The following is a 21831-nucleotide window of genomic DNA, read 5'->3' as shown; positions in this document are numbered from 1 at the left end:
AGGTCAGAATCCTTTAGTCCCTGGCAGTTTCAGCATTGGTGTTTGTACGGGGAGAACATTTGTTATACGATTCATCAGGCACTTAAAATTCTCTGGCAAGGAATAAATAACCTGCTTCCTCCTGGACTGGGAAAAAACCAAAAAAACAAACACACAAACAAACAAAAGCAAGCAGGAGAGCCACAGGAAGGCTTGCATCATGGTTCAAGTGAGCAGGAGTGGGTCGTATTACCCATGAAAGACATCTCAAATTGAAACTCAGGAAGCTGGTGATTGACTCTTACCCAGAGGGCATTTCTGAATGAGAGCACCATCTACTCAGGTGCCTTGGACTCTGTTTATGTAATCCATCCTCCATCTTGCTCTGGTTACCCAGTCTACACAAAGCACAACACTCACACGAATGTCCACAGGGATTTCAAGTTTAAACCCTGGAATTCGAGTGATGCCTGGATTGCTCTGGACTAAAACAGTTCCCATCATTGAAAAAGGGGGAACTGGACTTTGAAGTGTTTATCATTTAAAATCTTTTTAGATGAAAACAAATTTAGATTTATTTATTTTATGTGTATGAATGTTTGACTGTATGTATGTGCACTACATGCATACCTGGTGCCTGTGGAGATCAGAAGAGGGAGTTGAGGGCCCTAGAACTAGAGTTATGGATGGTTATGAACCATGTGGGCACAGAAAACCAAATCTGGGTCTCTGCAAGAAGAGCAAGTACTCTTTAAGTACTGAGCCATCTCTCCAGGCCCTATTTTACTTTTTAATTGGATTCCAGTTGCGCGGGGCGCCTGTGTGTGTGTGTGTGTGTGTGTGTGTGTGTGTGTGTGTGTGTGTAAACATGTTCAGTTGCATGCATATGAAGTCCAAAGGTTGACACAAAGTATCTGCCTCAGTCATCTACTGAACTGGGAATTTACCTATCTAACTAGACTGTCTAGTTATTGAGATCCAAGGATCTCCCTATCTCAACCTCAACAGTACTGATTCTACAGACACATGTATCTATGCTCAGCTTTTATATAGGTGATAGAAATCCAAACTCAGGTCCTTGTGACTTCATGGAGAGTGCTTTATCCAATGAGCCAACACTCCAGCCAATCTGAAGCTTTTCTTTGTTTAAAATATATATATATCACATTCATTGACCTGGCAGTTAAATCTCCCCTCACAGTGGTACCTTCCATTCCTCTCCCAGATCAGCTCTCCACCTCAACCTCTACCCACACTCACCCCACTCTCCCCCCACCCCACAACCCCTGACACACACACAGACACACACACTTACTTCAACAACAGAATTACTGGTACCTCTCCAACTCACACCTTGCATCCTCTTGCTTAAGGAGTCATCTATGCTTGCTGGCTCAGGTGTCCTTTGCCTCCTGTATATTTCCAATCCTTTGAACACTTCCTAGCTCAAGCATCCCTTCCCCAAGCCATACTGTATATTAATTATTACACCCAATTAAAGCCCTTTTCTCAGAATTTTTGATGGAGACAGAATTTTTGATGTTCCCATGGAGACAGGCCCATGTCTGCTCATCATGATTGTGGTGGTCTGAATGAAAATGGCCCCCATAGGTTCATAGGAAGTGGCGCTACTGGAAGGTGTGGCCTTGTTGGAGGAAGTGTGTCATTGGGGGTGGGTTTTGGGGTTTCAAAAGCCCAAGCCAGGCCCAGTGTCACTCTCTTCCTGTTGCCTGCCAATCTAGCTGTAAAATTTTTGCTCCTCTCCAGCACCATGTCTGCCTAGACACCATCATGCTTCTCACCATTGATGACAATGGACTAAACCTCTGAACTGTAAGCCAGCCCCAACTGAATGTTTTCCTTTATAAGAGTTGCCATGGTCATGGTGTCTCTTCACAGCAGTAGAAATCCTAACTAAGACAATGATGTTTTCAAGGGATAAGCAGGGTCCCTAGTGCACGCTGGACCCCCAGTAAATGAAAGTATAGACTGGTGGGTAAGATGTGTGGAAGGAAAGGAAGGAGATGGATGAGATATTTAGTTTGGACTAAAAACAGGACCAAAGTGCTAGGACATAATGAGCACCCAGGATTTAAGTCTAAGGTGGATTTAAAAGTTACTCCTAGTTTGAAAACGATCCTGCCTTTTGTAGGCTCATATAGATGGTGTGTTGCAGTGAAATAGGTCTCTTATTTTCTGGCAGCTAGTATACGCATTGATTTATTTACATTGAGACAAAGTTTACGAATTTCTGCCCAGTGAACATTTCAGTAAGGAATGGTGGGTCAGTAATTACCTCATTAAGTCTTTCCTATAAATAAGCTGAGGGAACAAGCTAAACACAACCTTCCCAGCTGCTCCCTTCATTCCAGATGTACATTTCCCCTTGCCAAAAGTCCAGCTCTGTCTGCAGAAGCTGAGTGTTCCTCTATTCTCTTGACCTTGGGAACTACCGAGAAGCCAACCTGTACACACAGGTCTGTCTGTTAAAACAAAAACCCACCAGTGAACAGAGACCCTCCTCACAGGGCTGTGGGGCATTTTTGAGGTGGCTTCTGGCATGGTGTTAAGAACAGCCCTTCATGGCGTAGAGTTCTGATGAGTACAAAACAGTCTCACTGCACCTCTGGTGAGGTGCAGAGGCTGAATGGACTCAGACACAGATTCCGAAGTGTAGAGAGAAAGGCAATGGGAAGAAAGCCTAGACGTGGGCTGTAATCTCAAACAGACAGCGCAATAAACAATTGCTCCTCCAGAGACAAGCTGTTGGTGAGCGGCTCAGCTACAGCAGTGCAGCTTACTCAGGCTTACTGCTCATTCGAGGGGGGCTTTCCTGAGCTGCTCTCTCTCTCTCTCTCTCTCTCTCTCTCTCTCTCTCTCTCTCTCTCTCTCTCGGCCCGCTGTCACTCTCAGCAGCATAGCTGTTTCTGATCTGGAGTCCTGTCCATTTTTTAATAAGTTTCCTTGCTACATTAGCAATCTGTGTGAGCCTTTCTGTCAATTCTGTGAGTAAGAAGCCAAGAGCTTGGAAACATCCAGACCAGTCCTGATCACAAACAGGTCTGCACCATCACCTGTCAGCTTACTTGCTTACTTTTTAAATTGCTGTACAGTCCCCACCCCACACCCCCTCTCCCTTCCTTCCTCCCCTTCGTCCCCTCCCTCCCTCCCTCCCTCCTTCCCTCCCTCCCTCCCTCCCTCCCTCCCCCTCCCTCTGGTTTCTTGTGTAGTCCAGGCTGCCTTCAGACTCATTATGTAGCCAGAGCTGGTTTGAACTCCTGATGCTTCTGACTCCACCTCACAAGTACTGGTGTTAGCTGTATGCCACCACCTAGGAAGTAAATTATTGTTCTGTCTCCCTGCCCCCAAGGTGTCTACATAGCCCCCACTGGCCTGGAACTCACTATGTAGACCAGGCTAGCTACAAACTCACCGAGATCTGCCTGCCTCTGCCTCCTGAGTGCCGGAATTTAAAAACATGTGCCACAACACCTGGCTTGTCGGCTTCCTTTTGTGACAGTCTCACTGTTTAGTGTACACTGGCTTGGAACTTAGTCAGTAGCCCAATCTGGGTTACATCCCATGATTCCCTGACTCTGCCTCTAATACTGTTGTTGCAGGCAGACATGCCCCTCCTAGAAAATTATTGTGTGATATTTCATTGAGTGTGTACAGTCCAATTTATGTATCTGAACTTCTATTAGTTATCTATAGTCTTGGCCATGTCGGGGAGCTGCTGTGAATGTGTTTTTTTTTTGTTTTGTTTTGTTTTTGTTTTTGTTTATTGAGAAAGGGTTTTTCTATGTAGTTTGGGTACCTATGCTAGATCTCGCTCTGTAGACCAGGCTGGCTTCGAACTCACAGAGATCTGCCTGGCTCTGCCTCCCGAGTGCTGAGATTAAAGGCATGTACCATGGCTGCCCGGCACTCCTGTAAATGTCTTTATCTAAGTCTCTTGGTGAATGAAAGCCACCTTCAATCATCAGTGTTGCTTTGAAGAATTTAAACACACACACACACACACACACACACACACACACACACACACACATGCAATTAACTCTCTTTCCCTCTTACAGTCTGTCAGGTATTGTAGCTGTAAGTACTTGAATAGGTAAATCTGTCAGTATTTTTAAAACTTTTACTCACTTATTTTATGTGTGTGTTTGTGTGTGTGCATGCAAGTATGTGTGCACATGTGCCTCGGTGCATGTGTGGCATTCAGGGGACAGCTGGTGAGAGTTGGTTCTCTCCTTCTACCACTTGGATTCCAGGGACTGAACACAGGCAATCAGACTTAGCCACAATCACCTTTACCCACTGAACCATTTTGCCTGCCTCTCTGCCTCTCTGCTTCAAAATGTGAGGCAGGAGACAGCCCTGTGGATACGAGCACACACAGCTTTTGCAGAGGACCTAGGTTTAGTTCCTAGCAGCTACACGGGGAGGCTTACAATCTTAGCACTTTCAGGTATGTGGGATCCAATGCCCTCTTCTGGACTCCACTAGGTACTTGCACTCAGATCTATATAACTACACAAACACACAGATACACCATATTCACTGCTGTGGATATTGCTCTGTATAAATGAAACACTGATTGGTCAGTAGCCAGGCAGGAAGAATAGGCGGGACAAGCAGAGAAGAGAATTGGGAGAAGAGGAAGGCAGAGGGGAGACACTGCCAGCCGCCGCCATGACAAGGGAGATGTGAGGTACCAGCAAGCCACGAGCCACGTGGCAAAGTATAGATTATTAGAAATGGGCTGAATATAAGAGTAAGAGCTAGACAATGGTAGGTCTGAGCTAATGGCCGAGCAGTTTAAATAATATAAGCGTCTGTGTGTTTATTTTATAAGTGGGCTGTCGGACTGACAGGGCTTGGCGGGGGCTGAAGAGAAGGTCTCCAGCTACAGTTCACACACATTTTTCTTTAATAATACCAATGAATAGTCTGTGCCTACCTAGATTTTTTTTTTCCTTCAGAGGTCATTACCCCTTAAAATCACCCAAGTTTGGGGTGACTGTACTTCTAGCTGGAACCATGATGACAAGAGTTCAATACAGCTGTTACTTGCAAAACACACTGAACTAAAAAAAAAAAAATGTCCGAATGAAATAGCAGTGTGAGCCCCAGGTCCAGCCAGTTCCTCACTCAACCAAAGAGGATAGATGTGGTGTGGATACGAGAGGCCAGGTTAGACATGATACCTCTTCTTGATCTCCTGCCTTCCCACGCTCAACTCTCATTTATTTAGCATTTGATAAGAGGGACAAAGCTTGGCGTTTTGGTTGTTGAGGACCTAGTCCAATGTCACCATCCACAGCCTGTGTGGCGGCAGGCAATGGTCTCTCTCGCTTGCCTGACAGCCTGTTCTCTTGCCTTACTCCATCGTTGCCACCTGCTGGCAGCTTACATGATTTCAGCTTTTGTCTCCTAATTCATACATGATTTGCCAGCTGGCCAATCTTAGAGTGATTTCCATGCTACCGAAGGGGAAGGGGGGCTTAAGCATACAACCCTCATTTGTTCTTGGAGGGAAAAATGACATGCCATTTATTGTCCTGATAAATGGCCAAATTAGCATATCTGTGCAATCCCAGTGAAATAAATTCTACCTAGAACTAGATGCAAATCGAATAGATCTGTTACTAGGTGGCAGGCTGGGGGAAAAAAGGAAGTGAAAAACAAAGCAAAAACAAATTCCTGCTGGTCCCACTTACAGAACCACCCGCTGTCTTCCCTCCTTCAGCTGTAATGTCTGGCTCTGTCCACTTCTTGCATGCAGAAATCTTGTGTAACAACCATGGGTGAGAACTGTCACTGATCATCTAGGTGAAGTCAGTAGCAGCAGAAAGGCCTTACCTCATATATATACCAGCCCTACAGAAAGGCCTTACCTCATATATATACCAGCCCTACAGAAAGGCCTTACCTCATAGATATACCAGCCCTACAGAAAGGCCTTACCTCATAGATATACCAGCCCTACAGAAAGGCCTTACCTCATAGATATACCAGCCCTACAGAAAGGCTTTACCTCATAGATATACCAGCCCTCCAGAAAGGCCACATGTGAGTGAAACTTCCAAACAAGTGAGTACAGAGAGTAATTTAGCAGCCCGGAGAACCGCTTGGTCGGGGCTATGGACATAGCCCTCTCCTAATAATGTACTTGGCAGTCTGAGACCCATACCTGTGTGTGTACCACATACATACACACATACACACATACACACACACACACACACACACACACACACACACACACACACACACTCCTCCCCAAACAATGTGGCTAGCAATCTGTTAGTGATCCAGGACCCCACCTTTACTGAGCTGAGTGCACACCCCTGTCTGTACAATGGATACATTTCTCCTTCCTTTGATGGTTAAACACAGATAAATCTTTTCACTCATACTCCATTATGTAAGACAATGTGGCCTCGATTGGATCTGGGTATTGGATACCTGCAATAAGGAAAACTGTGTCCTTAAGTGAACTTCTAGGGAAGATCTCCTATTTGCCTTCTTATGTCTACGCATAACTGGGTATGCATATGATAAAAATAAGATGCATATCAGAATGGGCATAATATATGCAGTAAAAAACAAACACAAACCTTATATAAATTAAACCTGTCGATCAAAATAGAGAACTACTCAAACTATGGCCCTAATAACTAAACTCTTCCTCTTGTGGCCCCAAAGGGAAGCCCCAAATAATAATCAGGCCCTTTGAGCGCGCTCTCTCTCTCTCTCTCTCTCTGCCCTCTGTCACTCTCAGCAGCATAGCTGTTTCTGATCTGGAGTCCTGTCCATTTTTTAATAAATTTCCTTGCTACATTAGCAATCTGTGTGAGCCTTTCTGTCAATTCTGTGAGTAAGAAGCCAAGAGCTTGGAAACATCCAGACCAGTCCTGACCATGAACAACACTTCCAGAACAAATATCACAATACAGGGTAGATTTTACATAGCATAAAATTTCTAACAGAATAGGGTTTGCTTAAGTTTGCTTATCATAAATAGAACATATAAACAGTATCCTATATTTTAACTCTTGAGAAAATACAGTTATAACAATGAAAAGGACTTGCTTTGAAGCCATCAGTGCCCCCCCCCCAAATATATGAAAGACAATGAGGCTCATTGAGAAATAGTTCATGGAACTATATACTGGTGAGATGGGCACTTGGGAACTTTCAGTCAAGTGTGTCCAACCCATGGCCTGTGGGCCCCATGTGACTGACAACAGCCATGAATTGGCCCAAGACAAAAATCCACAAACCCACGTAAACCATTAGAAATGTTTTTGAATTTTTGTTGGTAACACAACGGCATGGTGGTTCTTGAGCATAAACTTTAAGGATGACAGTGTTGTGTCATGATGTCAGGGGTTAGACACATCTATTGTGATTTCAATGTCAAATGTCCCCCCCCCTCCCACGGGCTCATGTGTTTGAACACTTGGTCCCAGCTGGTGGTGCTGTTTGGGGAGGTTGTGGAACTTTGGGGAGGTGGAGGAAGTGACTGGGGATGGGTCTTGAGGTTTTACAGTCTGGCTGCAGTTCCTGTTCAACTCTGCTTCCTGAATTTGGACACATAGGACCAACCAGCTTGTTGGCACTACCGTCATATCTCCCCCACCTGTCCTCTCCATCACAAGGGGCTGTATCCCTCTGGAACTCCGAGCCAAAATAAACCTTGTTCCCCTTGAGTTGCTTACGTCAGGCTGTTTTCATCACAGCAATGAATAAGGAACTAAGAGAATGCCTACATGTGACTACAGTGATGCAGAGTTCAAATTTCTTCAGCGCTTCCACACATTATGAGACCACCCATTATAACACCTATCTTCTGTCAGTTAGAAGACCCTGATTTGGGGAATGGGGATAGGCAATATGAGCCAGGGACTGAAAGACACCATGATCACTGCTGATTATTCCTCAGCAAGTGGGAACATTGGCACAGTTACATCAAGAACCAATCATGGAAACCAGGGTCTTTACATGTGAGACTAAAGCTGGGGGCAGAGGGACACAATCATCCTGTCTTCCTCATGACCCTGTTAGACAGAATATAACCCGACACGTGATTTCCAGGGCTTCCCTGAAGGTACAAAATAAACTATATCACACTGATACAAGATCCCTAATGGAAAGACATAAGATTCGGCCTGGTAAGGGCTATCAGTAGAGAGGGAAGAATGCAACATGTTAAGAGAAACAAGCTTGTTTTTATTTAGTCAATTTCCTATTTGTATTATTGTTACCTAACATCACTAGGTAGCTATTCACTCACGAAGTTTACATCTGGCTCCCAAACATATCTAAAGTTCTCCACTAAAGAGCTTTCATAGAGATAAACTTTAAAGTTCTTTATTAGTGGGACATGATGAGGTCGAAGGGACCAGTCCTAAGTATCTAGCGCACATGCTGTTCAGACTCGGACAAAATGAAGGACAGGATAGTGGCCTCTGAAAGAAAAACCAGGGAGGGAGGAAGCCCTAAGATTGCCTGTCACAGAGAGGTCTCCAGGCTGCACACTGAGAGAAAATCTAAACATCCCCATACACTGAGGTAATGGGGTTCGAACTCAAGGAAACTAAGGAGCCCAGAATTTGCAGTACAGAGTTTTAGACCTGAGAGTTATTTGCGTGGAGAGGAAAGCATGGTTGATAAAGAAAGCCCTAGAGGTCCTCAGAGGCTGTCTTCAAATTCCAGCTGAATTTTTTGCCCAGGGCATGTATGTGAGAAAGAACAGCTTGAACAACCCTTGGAGCTCACATGGGGCATGAAATGATTTGGTTTCCACCAGCTGAAGAGGAAAGAACTCCTAATGCACGGGTCATCAGCTAACATGCTCATTTTGTGCCTTGTTACTAAGCAGCAAATGGGCTCTGGAGGAGGAAGCTTAAAGCATGCCTCAAGATATTAAAATTGGGTTTAACCTCACTCCACCCCAGAACAAAAGTGACAAATTAGTGAGGGATGGAGAAATACCCAGTACTGAGCAAGGTAAACCTTATAGTGTTTGGAACGTGATCAGAAAAATAAGCAACATGCAAAGAAATAAGGTAAGATAAAAGTGAATTAGTATAAGCAGACTAGAACAGAAGCCATTACAACTACATTAACATGCTCAAGAAGGCAAGCAGATGAGAGGTTGGAAATAGAAAAAAGATTCAACACTTCTGGATGTAGACACTATAATATAAAGATAAAATATATTTAAATATATATGCATATATACTAAATGGAGTTAATGAAACATGACAGTACACACACACACAGAGAAAGACAGATTAACATAAAGATATATTGGCCTATAGCTTCCAAAATGAAACAAAAAATAAAGGAGATAAGTAAACAGAGACTCTTCAAATGATTAGATATGCACTCAGGGTTTCCAAACAGGGGTGGAAGTGAATTCAGAATAAATAACTAAGGAAATTAAAAACTAAAAGTTGGATGTGAAGTTTAAACCAATACCATCCAATAAATCAAGGACACTCAAATATAAGTAACAACTTTGCACAACGTATATAATCAAATTATTTCCAACTGGTGATAAAGGGAAATCTTAAAAGAACCCTGTGCAAAAATTAGCATATTCGGTACCAAGGAGCAAAGATGAGGTTCACAACAGGTTTGCTGCTGCTAACAACACAGGCAAGAAGACCGTGAACATGACTTTCAAGCACTAAAAGAAAAGTACGCTGACATAGAAGAGTACACTCAGAGAACGCATATTTTAAGAATAGCAAGGAAACTAAGGATGTTTCTGGCATATAGAAACTGAAACAATTCATTATCAACATCCCTGTATGGTTAGAAGGATTCCAGATATAAGAAAAAGATCTAAGGTAGAGATTTAAACCTATAGGAATGTAATTCACTGTTACTGACACAAATTAGTTGAAGGTAAAAGGATGGGAAAAGATCTGCCAGCCAAAGGAAAGGGTGGTGACTCTATTAATGTCAGGAAGAACATATTGAGAACAAAGAACATGACTGGGCACACAGAAAGCCACTCTGTAATAAGATCAAAGTATGAGTCATTCAGATGAAACAATAATCTAAAATACTAGTGAACCTTACAGTAGGCTTTCATAAGAACTCAAGAAAAACAAAACAAAAAAAAAGAAAGAAAAAGTAGCAGAAAAGCAAAAGGCATTCCTTAGTTACTAAATTGAACTTAAGTTATGGTTTCACTGAATTACACCACTTTCCTGAAACTTTCTATTACGTTTCTAGATAAATGACCCATTCACTAAAATTTCACTCATCCCTCCTACCTTCTCATGAGCTGCCACATCAGTGCCAATGTGAGAGTGCGGTTCCCTTCATTGAGATCTTGTCCTGCGATGCCAACAAGGGAAAATTTAGCTTGATTCTTCCCCAGATCCACTGCATAGTTACAGTTCTCAAGCTGTTAGTGAGGCAGAGAGAAAATAACTTATGGCATGCATCATCTTGGTTATGATAAATATCAGAGAAACAATTAAAAAATAAATACACAAATAAATAACATCAGAGCTGCATACACTCAAATACCAACTTGGTTCTGTACTACTATGAGCTACATTAACTAAAGAGATTTTCATCCATAAATATAACTCCTCAACTCCACCAAAAATATCTGATGTGCCAGTAGAAAACTAATTTATTATCATGAGCATTTTCTTGAGTATTCACACCACATAGCGTTATCTGTCTGTGGTATTGCTAAAATAGTTCGATTTTTGGAGACAGATGGACAGGAAAAATTTATATTCTCCATCTTACATACACATAGTGGATAGACATGGAGGGCAGACATTCCAGTGGCTACTCATAGATCATTAAGGATCACAGAAGGCAAGTGAGATGGCTCAGTGGGGAAAAGAACTTGCCATTAAGTCTGACAACCCAAGTTCGATCCTTGGAACCCACATAATAGAACGAGAGAACTGATTCCTGCAAGTTTCCTCTCACCTCTGCACACACAAAACAAACAAACAAACAAACAAATAAATAAATACAAAAAGAATCACAGAGACGAGGAGTGGTGAGAAGTGACTGTGTCATCCCTGTTGTTACAGAACAATGTTCCCATCACTTTGACTTTGGACAAACTGTACCAGCCATGCTGTGAGTACAAAGCTCCAATTCTTTAGAAAATTAGAATGAAGATCTTGCTGGGAAGAAAAAGGAGAGACCCTGTGGCTTTGCTTTCTCTAATTACCTTAATTGGGAAATTTTCATGATAATGTGTAGAGACATCCAACATGAATTTTAAATAAGTAATCAACTGCATTGACAGGTTCATTGTGATGGAAGTAGCCATAGGGTCTCTGATTGCTGCACTACTGTTTAATCCCTGCTAAACACTCAACAATGCTTGGCTACCTGGTAGAATATTCCCAAAGAGCTTTTGTGGGCTAATGCCACTGCCTGTCTCATGGCCCATGAGAAAAGTCATTGTTTACCTTTTTCATATTGCCCCCCAGCTTGGGGTACGGAGGTTTGTTTACTCTGTTCCAGTCAACAGGGACTTTGATCTTTTCATAGAGCTGGAAGATGACCAGGGCATCCGATAAGTCACTGGACAAGACAAACACAAAGAATTCTCAGAGAACGTGAGGCGCCTAGTTCCTGCAACAATTCCCCCAAATCCTGGAAGATTGGTAGGAGGAGCTCCACCTTTAAAGAAGTAGAAGTTGTGATTTGGAGAAATAGGTTTACTCTTCCGGTGACTGTGTCCCTGCCGTGGATATAAACTGCCTTTAGGCAGGAAAAGAAACCTGGCTTTAGCAACAGCACAGGCAACATGTAACTGAAAACTTCACATTCTGCTTTGCCTGCTCCTGAGGAGATGGTGGGATTATGGCACGCAGCGAGCTTGTCACTTTGCTGAGGTATAATTTTTGTATTCAACACAGTGATAACTGATGCGTGGGGATGAGTTTCTCAGTAGAGCAGGTCACAGTGGTAGTCCTGTATCCCATCAAGGTACCCATTTGGGAAGAAAACACACGCCATAGTGGTACGGTGTGCAGGACCCCATGCTCTTTCCAGGTCTCTGTGCTATGTATCAAGGATTAGTCCCAAACTCTTCCTACCTGTACAAATGATTGACTCGAGGGTTAATTCCCAAGGAGTTCATCCAGTTCCTGAAGGTCCGCTCTTCCCTCGTCTCACCTAGGTTAGTGAAGACTGGTTAATATATGCCCTAGAACAAGTCTTGCTTATGATCCAAGTTTATCTACAGTGGATGAAATGCAGAGGAAAGGTACAGAACAAAACAGACACTATTAGGAGGGTAGACATTCAGATTTTTTCCATTTAATGTCTACAAGCATTTCTACAACATTTAACAAGATTTGGCATCACCAAGTAGGGTCCATTGAGCCAGTTGTATATACAGAGGGAGGAGGCAGATATGTTTGCCATTCTAGGAAAGAACAACATAGCCCAGATTTGGAAGTGTGGAATTGAAACTTCACTTTCTGGGGTCAGTAAAAGCTGAATAGGAATGGGGAGAGGGTAGAGCATTTTGGTAGAGCATTAATCTGTAAGAGATTAGAGTAGTAGAAGTGGAAACGTGAGCAGAGAGAGCAAGCTCTTCATTCAGAACACTGGAAAGCGATGTGGCAGGGATCTGTGCAGCATAGCTACAGAGCTACATTGTCTAGAGGCTGCAGCCAGGCCTGGGAGTCTCTGCCGGCAAAGCTGCAGATTTATACTGAACTATCATACAGTGCCAGTCATCGTGGGTTCTTCTGTCTGATTGCTATAATAAATTCTTGAGCAAGGCAGAGATATAATGAAAGCTATGCCAGATGTGCCTGGCAGCGGTTTGCAGAATGACGGGAGGGTGATATGCATTGAGATTAAACACGCAGAAGGGATCATGTTGGGTATTGGTGTGGGGGGCACATTTAACTGTTTGATGAATGGAGGAGCAGGCCCCTGAGATCTATGAAGATAATAGGTGTATGAGAGACAATATGAGTCCAGAAGAGCAGAAAGGGAAAATAAGCAATCTAGAAGGCATTTCAAATGGAGAATTATTGGTAGTTACTTACATGATAGATTAAGAGCGAAGGGCAGGAAGATACCTTAGTAAAGCTCAAGACCATTAGTTTTGGTGACCAAAATGAAAACAAAACAAAATGGGGTGATGGATTGAAATGAGAATTATTAAAGGGGGGCGGACGAGACAGGAGGCGATGGGGATGAGGAGAAGCATTTGAGTCTGCCTGGTATGCGCTTTATTGGGAAAGACCCAAACTGAGATGCCGAAGCGGCAGCTAGGGATGGGTGACTAGCTGGCTTAATGCACAGATTTGAGATCAGGAGACTGTAATGCCAAACCATGGCTTATCCAAAGCAGCAGGGTTGGATATGGACCCCATGTCGATAACTAGAGTAAAGTGCCATTGACAAGGACTTAGACAAAAACAACCTGGACTTCCTCGAGCTAATAACATTCATTTCATATTAATTTTTTACTTTATTTTTATAGCAAGGTAGAGATTAGCTCATGTTTTTAAAAAAATCAATAAATATCTCTGGAATCACTAGCTGGTAGAAGCTGAGCTGACTAAAGTTACATGCCATTTGTCCAATATTAGGGCTTTCATCTGTAAAAATACAACTGTCAGGATTGTGCTTTAAAGTATCCTAATGTCCTTTCCTGTGTCCTAATGACCTCTTAAAGAACAAAATAGAAGTGAAAACTTGAGCAGCTGTGTCCTAGTGTAAGTTAAATGTCACTTCAGATGGCAAATGGTGGCCATTGCTTGCCTCTAGGAATTAGCACAGTCCATTAAGTACCTACATTAGGATTTGGGAGCTAACAATTTATCTCATTTAATAATTAAATATATTGTCTTTCCTAAAACAGTTAATTCTGATAATGGATGATGCCTGTGTATAATGGATGTGGTATAATTGTATTTGATTATATTGTAGCTTGGCTATAATTGACTTGATTAATTCATTCTACTCATTGTATATTGGAGAGTTGATGGTCTGCCTATGTATGTGACAGGTTTGCATTTGCTGCAGGGCTGATTTTGAATTGCCATTGAAGCAGAGTGTGAGCATTTATTTTTCTTGAATACCTTAAGCGGCTAACATTATGGTTACCTTCAAGAGCCCCCCAGTCAATGTCCTGGTTTTCTGGTTTGTGCAAGGCAGGGTATTTGTTAAAGAGATTGGCGATGAAAGCCAGGTTCAACTTGGGGTTCCCTCGGACAACATCAGTGGCCGTGACAAACTGGCGGCAGCCCAGCCTCTCTGCCTGCTGCAGCATGCATTCTGCTCTCTGTATGTCATCCTTCTCCTGCAATGAAAAGGATGTCGAGAGGCCGGGTCAAGGATCCATACACAGTCAGGCATGAGGAACGTGAAGAAGGCTCTCATTAACGCGCCAAGTGCCTAACACAGGTAGATAGCTAACTACAGCTCGCCATTACAGAGACCCCAAGCACACAAGTCACAAAGTCACTGGTTCCCTAACTGAGACCGAGATCCTGTCATTGTTTAACAAGTTCAGATGAACAGCTGGTTGCCGTTTTAAAAGGAACGTCAGGAAAATCGGACATCATTTACATTGACCGAAATGATTTTCAGTCGTTAAGTGTCCTTTTGTTATAGTTTTTTTTTTTTTTTTGCACAGACTTTACGAGAATTTGCTCCATTAAAAATTTATTAAGTAATAATTTATATTCCTATTTCTAATTCATAGAAGACATTTACAGTCATAAATTAAGAACATTTGCTTTATACAATTACTTTTCCCCACACTGGGTTGGTTTAAAAAACCCAAAGTAAGGGTCAGCCTCCATACCACCATTGGTAAATGTATCATAAACACTCTGGCAAGTTTCCAACTGAGGACTGCAGCACATGCTCATGTGAGTGAGGACAATTCCCAGTCATTTGTAACCAGACTCTTAAAACAACACTAAAGTGTCTTAGACGACCATCCACTCTGTAAAGTCTATGGCATCCCCGACTTTCACAAAGCAAAGCCTCACATTAGAATTATTCCTTAGGCCGCTGCTTCAGTAGGCAACATGTTCATTTCATGACCATCACTTCTTGCTTGCTGTCATTTCCTCTCTCTCTCTCTCTCTCTCTCTCTCTCTCTCTCTCTCTCTCTCTCTCGGAGATGAGTTCACTTCAACATTAACTCATTGGCTTTAGTCCCAATGACAGATGAGTCATGTTAACAGACAAAGCAATGCGTGAGGATCAGTCAGAAGTGGTGGGAAAACCGAAGGGTGGTGAGCCTGCCTACCTATGTGTGTGGAGCCCAGGGTTCTCCCCCAAGCACTGTGAAACACAAGCAAATGAAAACAAAACAAAACCCACCACCATCACCACCAACAAAATTCCCTGAAGAATTTTCTTTTGATTGGATCATCACCCAAGGCATCTGTCCCAGTCAGCTTTCTGTTAGCTTGACCCAAGCTTAAGTCACCTGAGAAGAGGAATCTCAACTGAGAAAATGCCTCCATCAGATTAGCCTGTAGGCAAATCTATAGAGCATTTTTCTAGATTTGACTGATGTGGCACTTGCCCAGCTCGCTAGGTAAAGCACCACCCCTGGGTAGGTGGTTCTATAGCTTTATAATGTGGGAGCCCACAGAGGTTTCCTAGTGAGGTCTGGGCTTGCTTTACCCAGCAGTGCTGCATAAGGGGATGCATTGACCACGTGCATGGTTACCAGGTGTTTGGAAGGGTCTGCACTTGGCCTTACGGGTGGGGGGTGGGGTGGGGGGTGGAGGTCTTTGGCTCCACCCCTTGGCATTGCTTTAAAAAGCCCTTTAGAGGAGACAGAAGGGGCCAGTGGATAAGGATCCAGGCCCTCCCGAGGCTGTCCTGTGTTTCTATCTGTCTCTCTCCCCTCTACACTTCCATCTAAATCTTTCATTCCTCATTCCTCAAGAGTACCCTGGGGGGAAAAGGTGGGTGTGTCCCCCACAATGTAAGAAAACAGGCTGAGCAAGCCAGCAAGCAGCATTCCTCCATGCCTTCTGCTTCAGTTCCTGAATTCCCTCATACTATGGTGACTGGGAAGTGTCAGCCGAGTTAACCCTTTCCTCCCCAAGTTGATTTTTGTCATGGTGTTTCATCACACCAATAGAAATCTAAGACAGCATCCATTGTCATAGCCCATAAATTAATGGTTATTATGTATCAATTTGAGAATAAAAAAAGCCCCACTAAATCCAAAGAACTGGTATTTTAATATTTAGACCCAGGTTGGTGTTATTGTGCCTTTGAAATGATGGGCATATAAAGAAGTGTTCTGTGTGGTACACAGTACTTCATTATCCTGGTGTTTTATGTCCAGAATCAGTTTCCATAATTATTATAAAAAATTACTGATAGTGTTCAATAGTTTTAAAGGGGCACAAAGGAACAGTCAACACCAAGAGTAGGGTGTTCTTTGAAGACAGTGGGCTCAGACTTACCCTCAGTCCTGACATGTCAATCACAACAGCAGGAATTCCTTCTTCGTCTCCTTTTGGAGCCACCTGCTCAAGCAGGTGGTAATAAGCTTTCGAGTCCTGAGAAAAAGTTAAGAGATTGCAGTTTCAAAACAGTGGGGCTAATTGCACACTCAACATGACAGCCATCTCCTACAAACAAACAATGTATTTCCTATTCCTGTCATTCAGGAATACAGCAAATGGGGTTGGGGATTTAGCTCAGTGGTAGAGCGCTTGCTTAGTAAGCACAAGACCCTGGGTTCAGTCCTCAGCTCAGGTGAAAAAAAAAAAAAGGAATACAGCAATTAACTAAGCTAGAAACATTCACTCATTAGGAAGTCCCCTTTGTCCAGTTGAGTATTGTATTTGTTTTCTCTTTGAAGGAATTTAACAATTTAAAAAAATACAGGACCAACATAAAAGGCAACACAAAGGTTTCGTTGTCCTCAGGGGGAGAGAAACCACTTATTTACACAAATTAAATTGTACACAGGAATATATATACCTTTATACTGCTGTAGAAGTCAGTCAGCTAAGGTTTAATTAAAAAAAAGTGACAGAGAAAAAGGAAGCAGAAGTTTAAAGCAGAGTTTAAAATACATTCAAATGGACAATCAGCAAAAGGAAAAAGTTCAGAGACAGACAAGTGAGACATTAACAAGTAGTCTTGTGGTGGTGTTGTTTCAAATTACAATTTACTTATGTGTGTGTGGAAGAAGCGCATGGATGTGGAGGCCAGAGGACTCTCAGTCTGTGCCCCCCTTCTACCCTGTGGGTCCCAGGGATTGGACTCAGGTCCTTAGGCTTAACAGAAAATGTTTAACTGTTGGGCTATCTTGATGGCTTTTCTATTTTGTTTTTTGAGGCAGAGTCGCCTCATGCAGCCTGGGCTGGCTGGCCATGAACTCATGCTCCCCCTGCAGCCCCCCAAGTGTTGGGATTACAGGCAATAAGTAGTCTTCCAGTAAAAGGAGAACCATCACCAGGGTACGTGCGTTTCCCATTTCTCTAGACACTAGAAAATACAGCTAGCCCGGGTTATAATGAATTGGACTGGGCCTGAATCCTTAGCTTTTCTTGAATTCTTTAATATGCTTACTGACAAATAGAATTTTCATGGTCATGATCTTCAAAATACAAATTTATTCTCAGTCAATGAAAGCATACAGAATTTCACTTCATCTGTTAAGATAGTTCAAAAGTCTTTTGTTTTAGTTTAAATACTGAAAACTCAGGAGTTACAGTGCTTTTCACTTGGGTACACACCCCAGACACATGACTTACTTTCACAGGCACAAGCACTGTGTAAATGCCCTATTGACCTTCCCAAAGTCCAAAATGGTTAATTAAGAATATAGCCTTTTAGTGAGAGTCCATCAGGCCCATTTATGGCTGAGATCATCATTTTGGGTACATAGTTTTTCTACAATGGTAGGGTAGACCTATGGAACACAAAGGGAAGAATGTTCTGGCTCCTCTAAGCCCCATTTTGGTTGGTGCTACTAGAAGAATGTTTATAACCACTGAAAATGTGCCTAGCTGAGCTTCTTAGGAGTGAGGGAGCGTCTGCTCCCCTACATGCTTTATTCTGATTGGCTCTGACAAATGCCAGTTCTGAACATACCAGGTCAACGCACACCATGCAGCAACCAGAAGCTGTTGTTACTTGGTTATACACCTGGTGGACTCTTGGCAGGTCATGTGACCTTTCCTCTGGCTCTTTGTCTTTGGAGAAAGTTTCCTTCATGTTTGAGAGCATGGACACTGAAATCTTCCCTAACATTGGTCTCCCTGTATGTCACCCTGTTGCTCTGGGGACTGCCTCCAATCCTTTCAGCTGCTCCTTACATACTCTTCACCCTGGTCCATCTGTCACCAGTTACAGCCTTTTCCTCTCACCTTAATATAGAATTTTTCACTAATCTGACGACCACATGTCTGCCTTCCTGGCCATTCTTTTATGGATCTCTTATTTCTTTGTTTCCTTATTTGGGAAATTCTTACCTTAGGGTTGTGTGAGGATTCAATGAGTCAATCATAAAGGCACCTAGCAATGCCTGGCATGTAGCAAACACTGTGCTTACTTGCTATTATTAGTAGTCAGAAAGACATCTTCATTAACATTGTAAAAGGAAACCCTCTAAGATGGTGCCATTTATAAAGCAAGAGACACTTTCTTTTCTTAAGATTTATTTATTTGCGTGTGTGTGTGTGTGTGTGTGTGTGTGTGTGTGTGTGTGTGTGTATCTGCATGAGTGAATGTTCATGTATGTGCAGGTGTTCAGGTACACTTGCCTGTTCATACAAAGAGGTCAAAAGAGGGGCATTGGCTCTCCTGTAGCTGGAGTTACAAAGGTTTATGGGATGTCAGAATTGCCATATGAGATCATAATTTCAGGTACATAGTTTTTCTACAATGGTAGGGTAGACCTATGGAACACAAAGGGAAGAATGGTCTGGCTCCTCTAAGCCCCATTTTGGTTGGTGGTGCTAGAAGAATGTTGATAACCACTGAAAATGGTCCTGGGATCTAAACTCTGGTCCTCATGATTGACAGCCATCTCTCCAGCCCCTACACATACTCTCTTCACCTTGAAAGTAGTATTGACCTTGCACCACCATGTGCTCTGGATGATCTACTTCCTGCTACTGAAATTCAAAGCAAGACTCATCTCCTTTCGAAGCATCATGAGGGCTCTGGGCAGATGTGTGTGTGGCCCAGAACTAGAGCTGCAGATTGGCCCTAGGGGGATGGTGAGAGGCTCCAAACCGAACCACACTAAGCCTAGGCTGCCAGGACACAAGGTCCAGCATCTGTCCTTTCTCCACAGACTCCACAAATGCCCTCCATTGCAGCAGGTGTGTTCAACGGCGCTCCCTACCTTGATGTCGGTGCTGAAGTTGGTAATTTTGATGCACCCTGCATTTTCCAGGTGGTAGTTAGCCCACCGCAGCAATAGTTCTTCAGGAGACAACTTCATTAAATCCTCTAGGCTCTCTCCTTCTCTTAGAAGAGCAATCAGAGCTGGAGAGGCACAAAAAATTAATAATAAAATAACCCAAATAAATACAAGGATATTGGGGGGGGGGACATTTGTTTTGCCTGACATGGAGCCATGTTGGAAGAGGAAAGAGCAGCATTATCCCTTTGGAAGTAATGTCTTATAGCCCTTCCCATAAAATAAACAACTCACTTATACTTCCTAAAAGGGGTGCATTATTGTGAGCTTATTATCCCCATTTTTCAGTTAGAATAGACAAGGACCAAGGAATATCAGTTGCCTAAGAACACCAGTTAGAGCATAAAGTTAACCATGGCAATGGCTGGAAGTACTCTGTTAGGTCTTTTGGACCACACTTCATATCACGGTGACACTTTCTGCTTTCCAGAGATCGATTTTGCAATCATGACAATGTTCTCTTTTCTATTCCCACTGGTGTTTTATAGTCAAATGCTTACCTATATAATTATAGCAATTCAACAATGCAACCAACTTTTCTCTACACTTCCCCAGATGGATAAACATTTTTTGCTTGGTTGGGTTTAAATTTAGTTGATTCAATTTTTGCAAATCAATATGCTTTCTCTTGGGTTTTAAGATTCCTATTTGCTATTTTTGGGTTTGTTTTTTTTTTAATATAGTGCTTAGTATTTGGGTTTTAAAGTGATATCTCAACATTTTCATTGTTTGTTATAATTTGAACACATAGACTTAAAACATATGCATAGTTGGAGCTGCAGAGATGGATCAGCAGTTAAGAACCTGGTTGCTCTTCCACAGGATCCAGGTTCAATTCCCAGCACCCACATGATGAATCACAACCATCTATAACTTCAGTCCCAGGGGACCCAACACCCTCTTCTGGTCTCTGGAGGCACCAGGCATGCATGTAGTATACATACATACAAAATACTTCTATGCATAAAACACATAAATACAATTTTAAAAAGTAAATATGCATAACAATATTATAATTTAGCTACACATTTCAGAGTGGTGGGAACAGTTTCTGAAGTTTTTGAAAGGTAATGTGATTTGTGTGGCATTTGTCAAGGTACATGCCTGTCAAGTCAATTGGGCTATCACTACTTATACACATTGTTCAAGATTTCTCCCTCCCTTTTCTTTCCTTCCAGTACTAGGGGGTTGAACCTATGCCCTGTGCAAATAATCGGGGTCTCATTTAGTTGCCCAGGTTGGTCTTGAATTCACTCTAAAATCTAGGCAGGAGTTGAGCTTGGAATCTTCCTGCCACAGCTTCCCAAGTAGCTGGGGTTATAGGTAAATGCCATCAGGCCCAGATTTAGTCAAGAATTTCAAAGCTCTCCATGTGATTTTTCTAATATTTTCTAAATTTATTATATATATTTGAGGTATATAATATGGTGTTTTCATGTACTGATCATATTAGACACAGTGATGTGATTACTCTAATCAAACAAATTAATGCCCTATCAATTTACACGGTTACTCTGTTCCCTTTTCTTTGGGTGATAACAATATCTAAAATCTACTTTTGGCAAATTACCAGCATGTGCTATAGTATGATTGACTTAGCTCTTCTGTTTACATTTGGTCTCTAGACTCATCCACCCTGTATAAATGCAACCTACAGCTTCCTTGACAGTCAATAAGAAATAGACCAATTTCTCCCAATCTGGTGCATTTCCTAAGTATTTGAATGTGATTACTCTTACAAAATATGTATTAAAACTCTTTCTGTCTACTGCAGAGCTCCTGTAGACCATTTGGGCCTTGAAGCAGCCACTGAGGTTGTCATTTTAAAAACCTGGTTTGCACGAACAGCATCTGTTCCTTTAATTCCATGGACTCAATATAACTGAGTGGTTTTTCTCAGCCGGAGAATGCCTAATGTCTTCCCCGAGTCACCAACACAGATAGTGTTAGAAAGCCATGCCATTTATAGCGCTTGCGACTTTATCTTACCTTCATTTCTGCTGAGCTCAATGTCGGCAAACAACCCAATCTTGATGACTTGCCACAAAAGTCCCAGGACCAAATAAGGCTTCCCCTCCTTCAGGTCCTCAGCCCCTATGTTAACCACATGGCACCCAATGGCTGAGGCAGAGTTCAGAGCCAAGTTCAAGTTTTCCTGAAGGAGAAAAAGTATGCAAGCTTGATTCCTTCACTTTGCCAATGCCAAATGATTATTGATGAGCAACAGCAGTGACGTTGTCCTTCTGGAATGTTCGCAGACCCAAGGCAAGGTCTTTACTAGTTTTAACACTGAGAAAAAGCAGTAAAATAATAATGAGGAAAGACCTAATAACCTACACACTGAGCTTATGCAGTGGCCTACTCAATCAAACCAGTACCCAGTGTGGAAGACCCATTTTGGC

The 21831-nt window shown here is 42.5% G+C and overlaps 1 protein-coding gene across 3 annotated transcripts in view; it reads right to left on the bottom strand.

Annotated features, from left to right (window-relative positions):
- Lcp1 (lymphocyte cytosolic protein 1) overlaps positions 1–21831 on the bottom strand; it is a 98571-nt gene that overhangs the window by 7037 nt on the left and 69703 nt on the right. For all 3 annotated transcript variants that reach the window (XM_036199961.1, XM_036199963.1, XM_036199962.1), the window contains 7 exons: positions 21419–21584; positions 19352–19494; positions 16452–16547; positions 14116–14311; positions 12084–12162; positions 11451–11565; positions 10278–10411 (listed from right to left, as the gene is read on the bottom strand). In XM_036199961.1, the coding sequence (XP_036055854.1) occupies positions 10278–10411; positions 11451–11565; positions 12084–12162; positions 14116–14311; positions 16452–16547; positions 19352–19494; positions 21419–21584 (929 nt within the window). The remainder of the gene's footprint in view (positions 1–10277; positions 10412–11450; positions 11566–12083; positions 12163–14115; positions 14312–16451; positions 16548–19351; positions 19495–21418; positions 21585–21831) is intronic.

The sequence above is a fragment of the Onychomys torridus genome, chromosome 9 (genome assembly GCF_903995425.1).
Source record: "Onychomys torridus chromosome 9, mOncTor1.1, whole genome shotgun sequence".
NCBI classification, from domain to species: Eukaryota; Metazoa; Chordata; class Mammalia; order Rodentia; family Cricetidae; genus Onychomys; species Onychomys torridus.
Note: the sequence above shows the minus strand (reverse complement) of the source record. Positions and strands in the feature narration are given on the sequence as shown.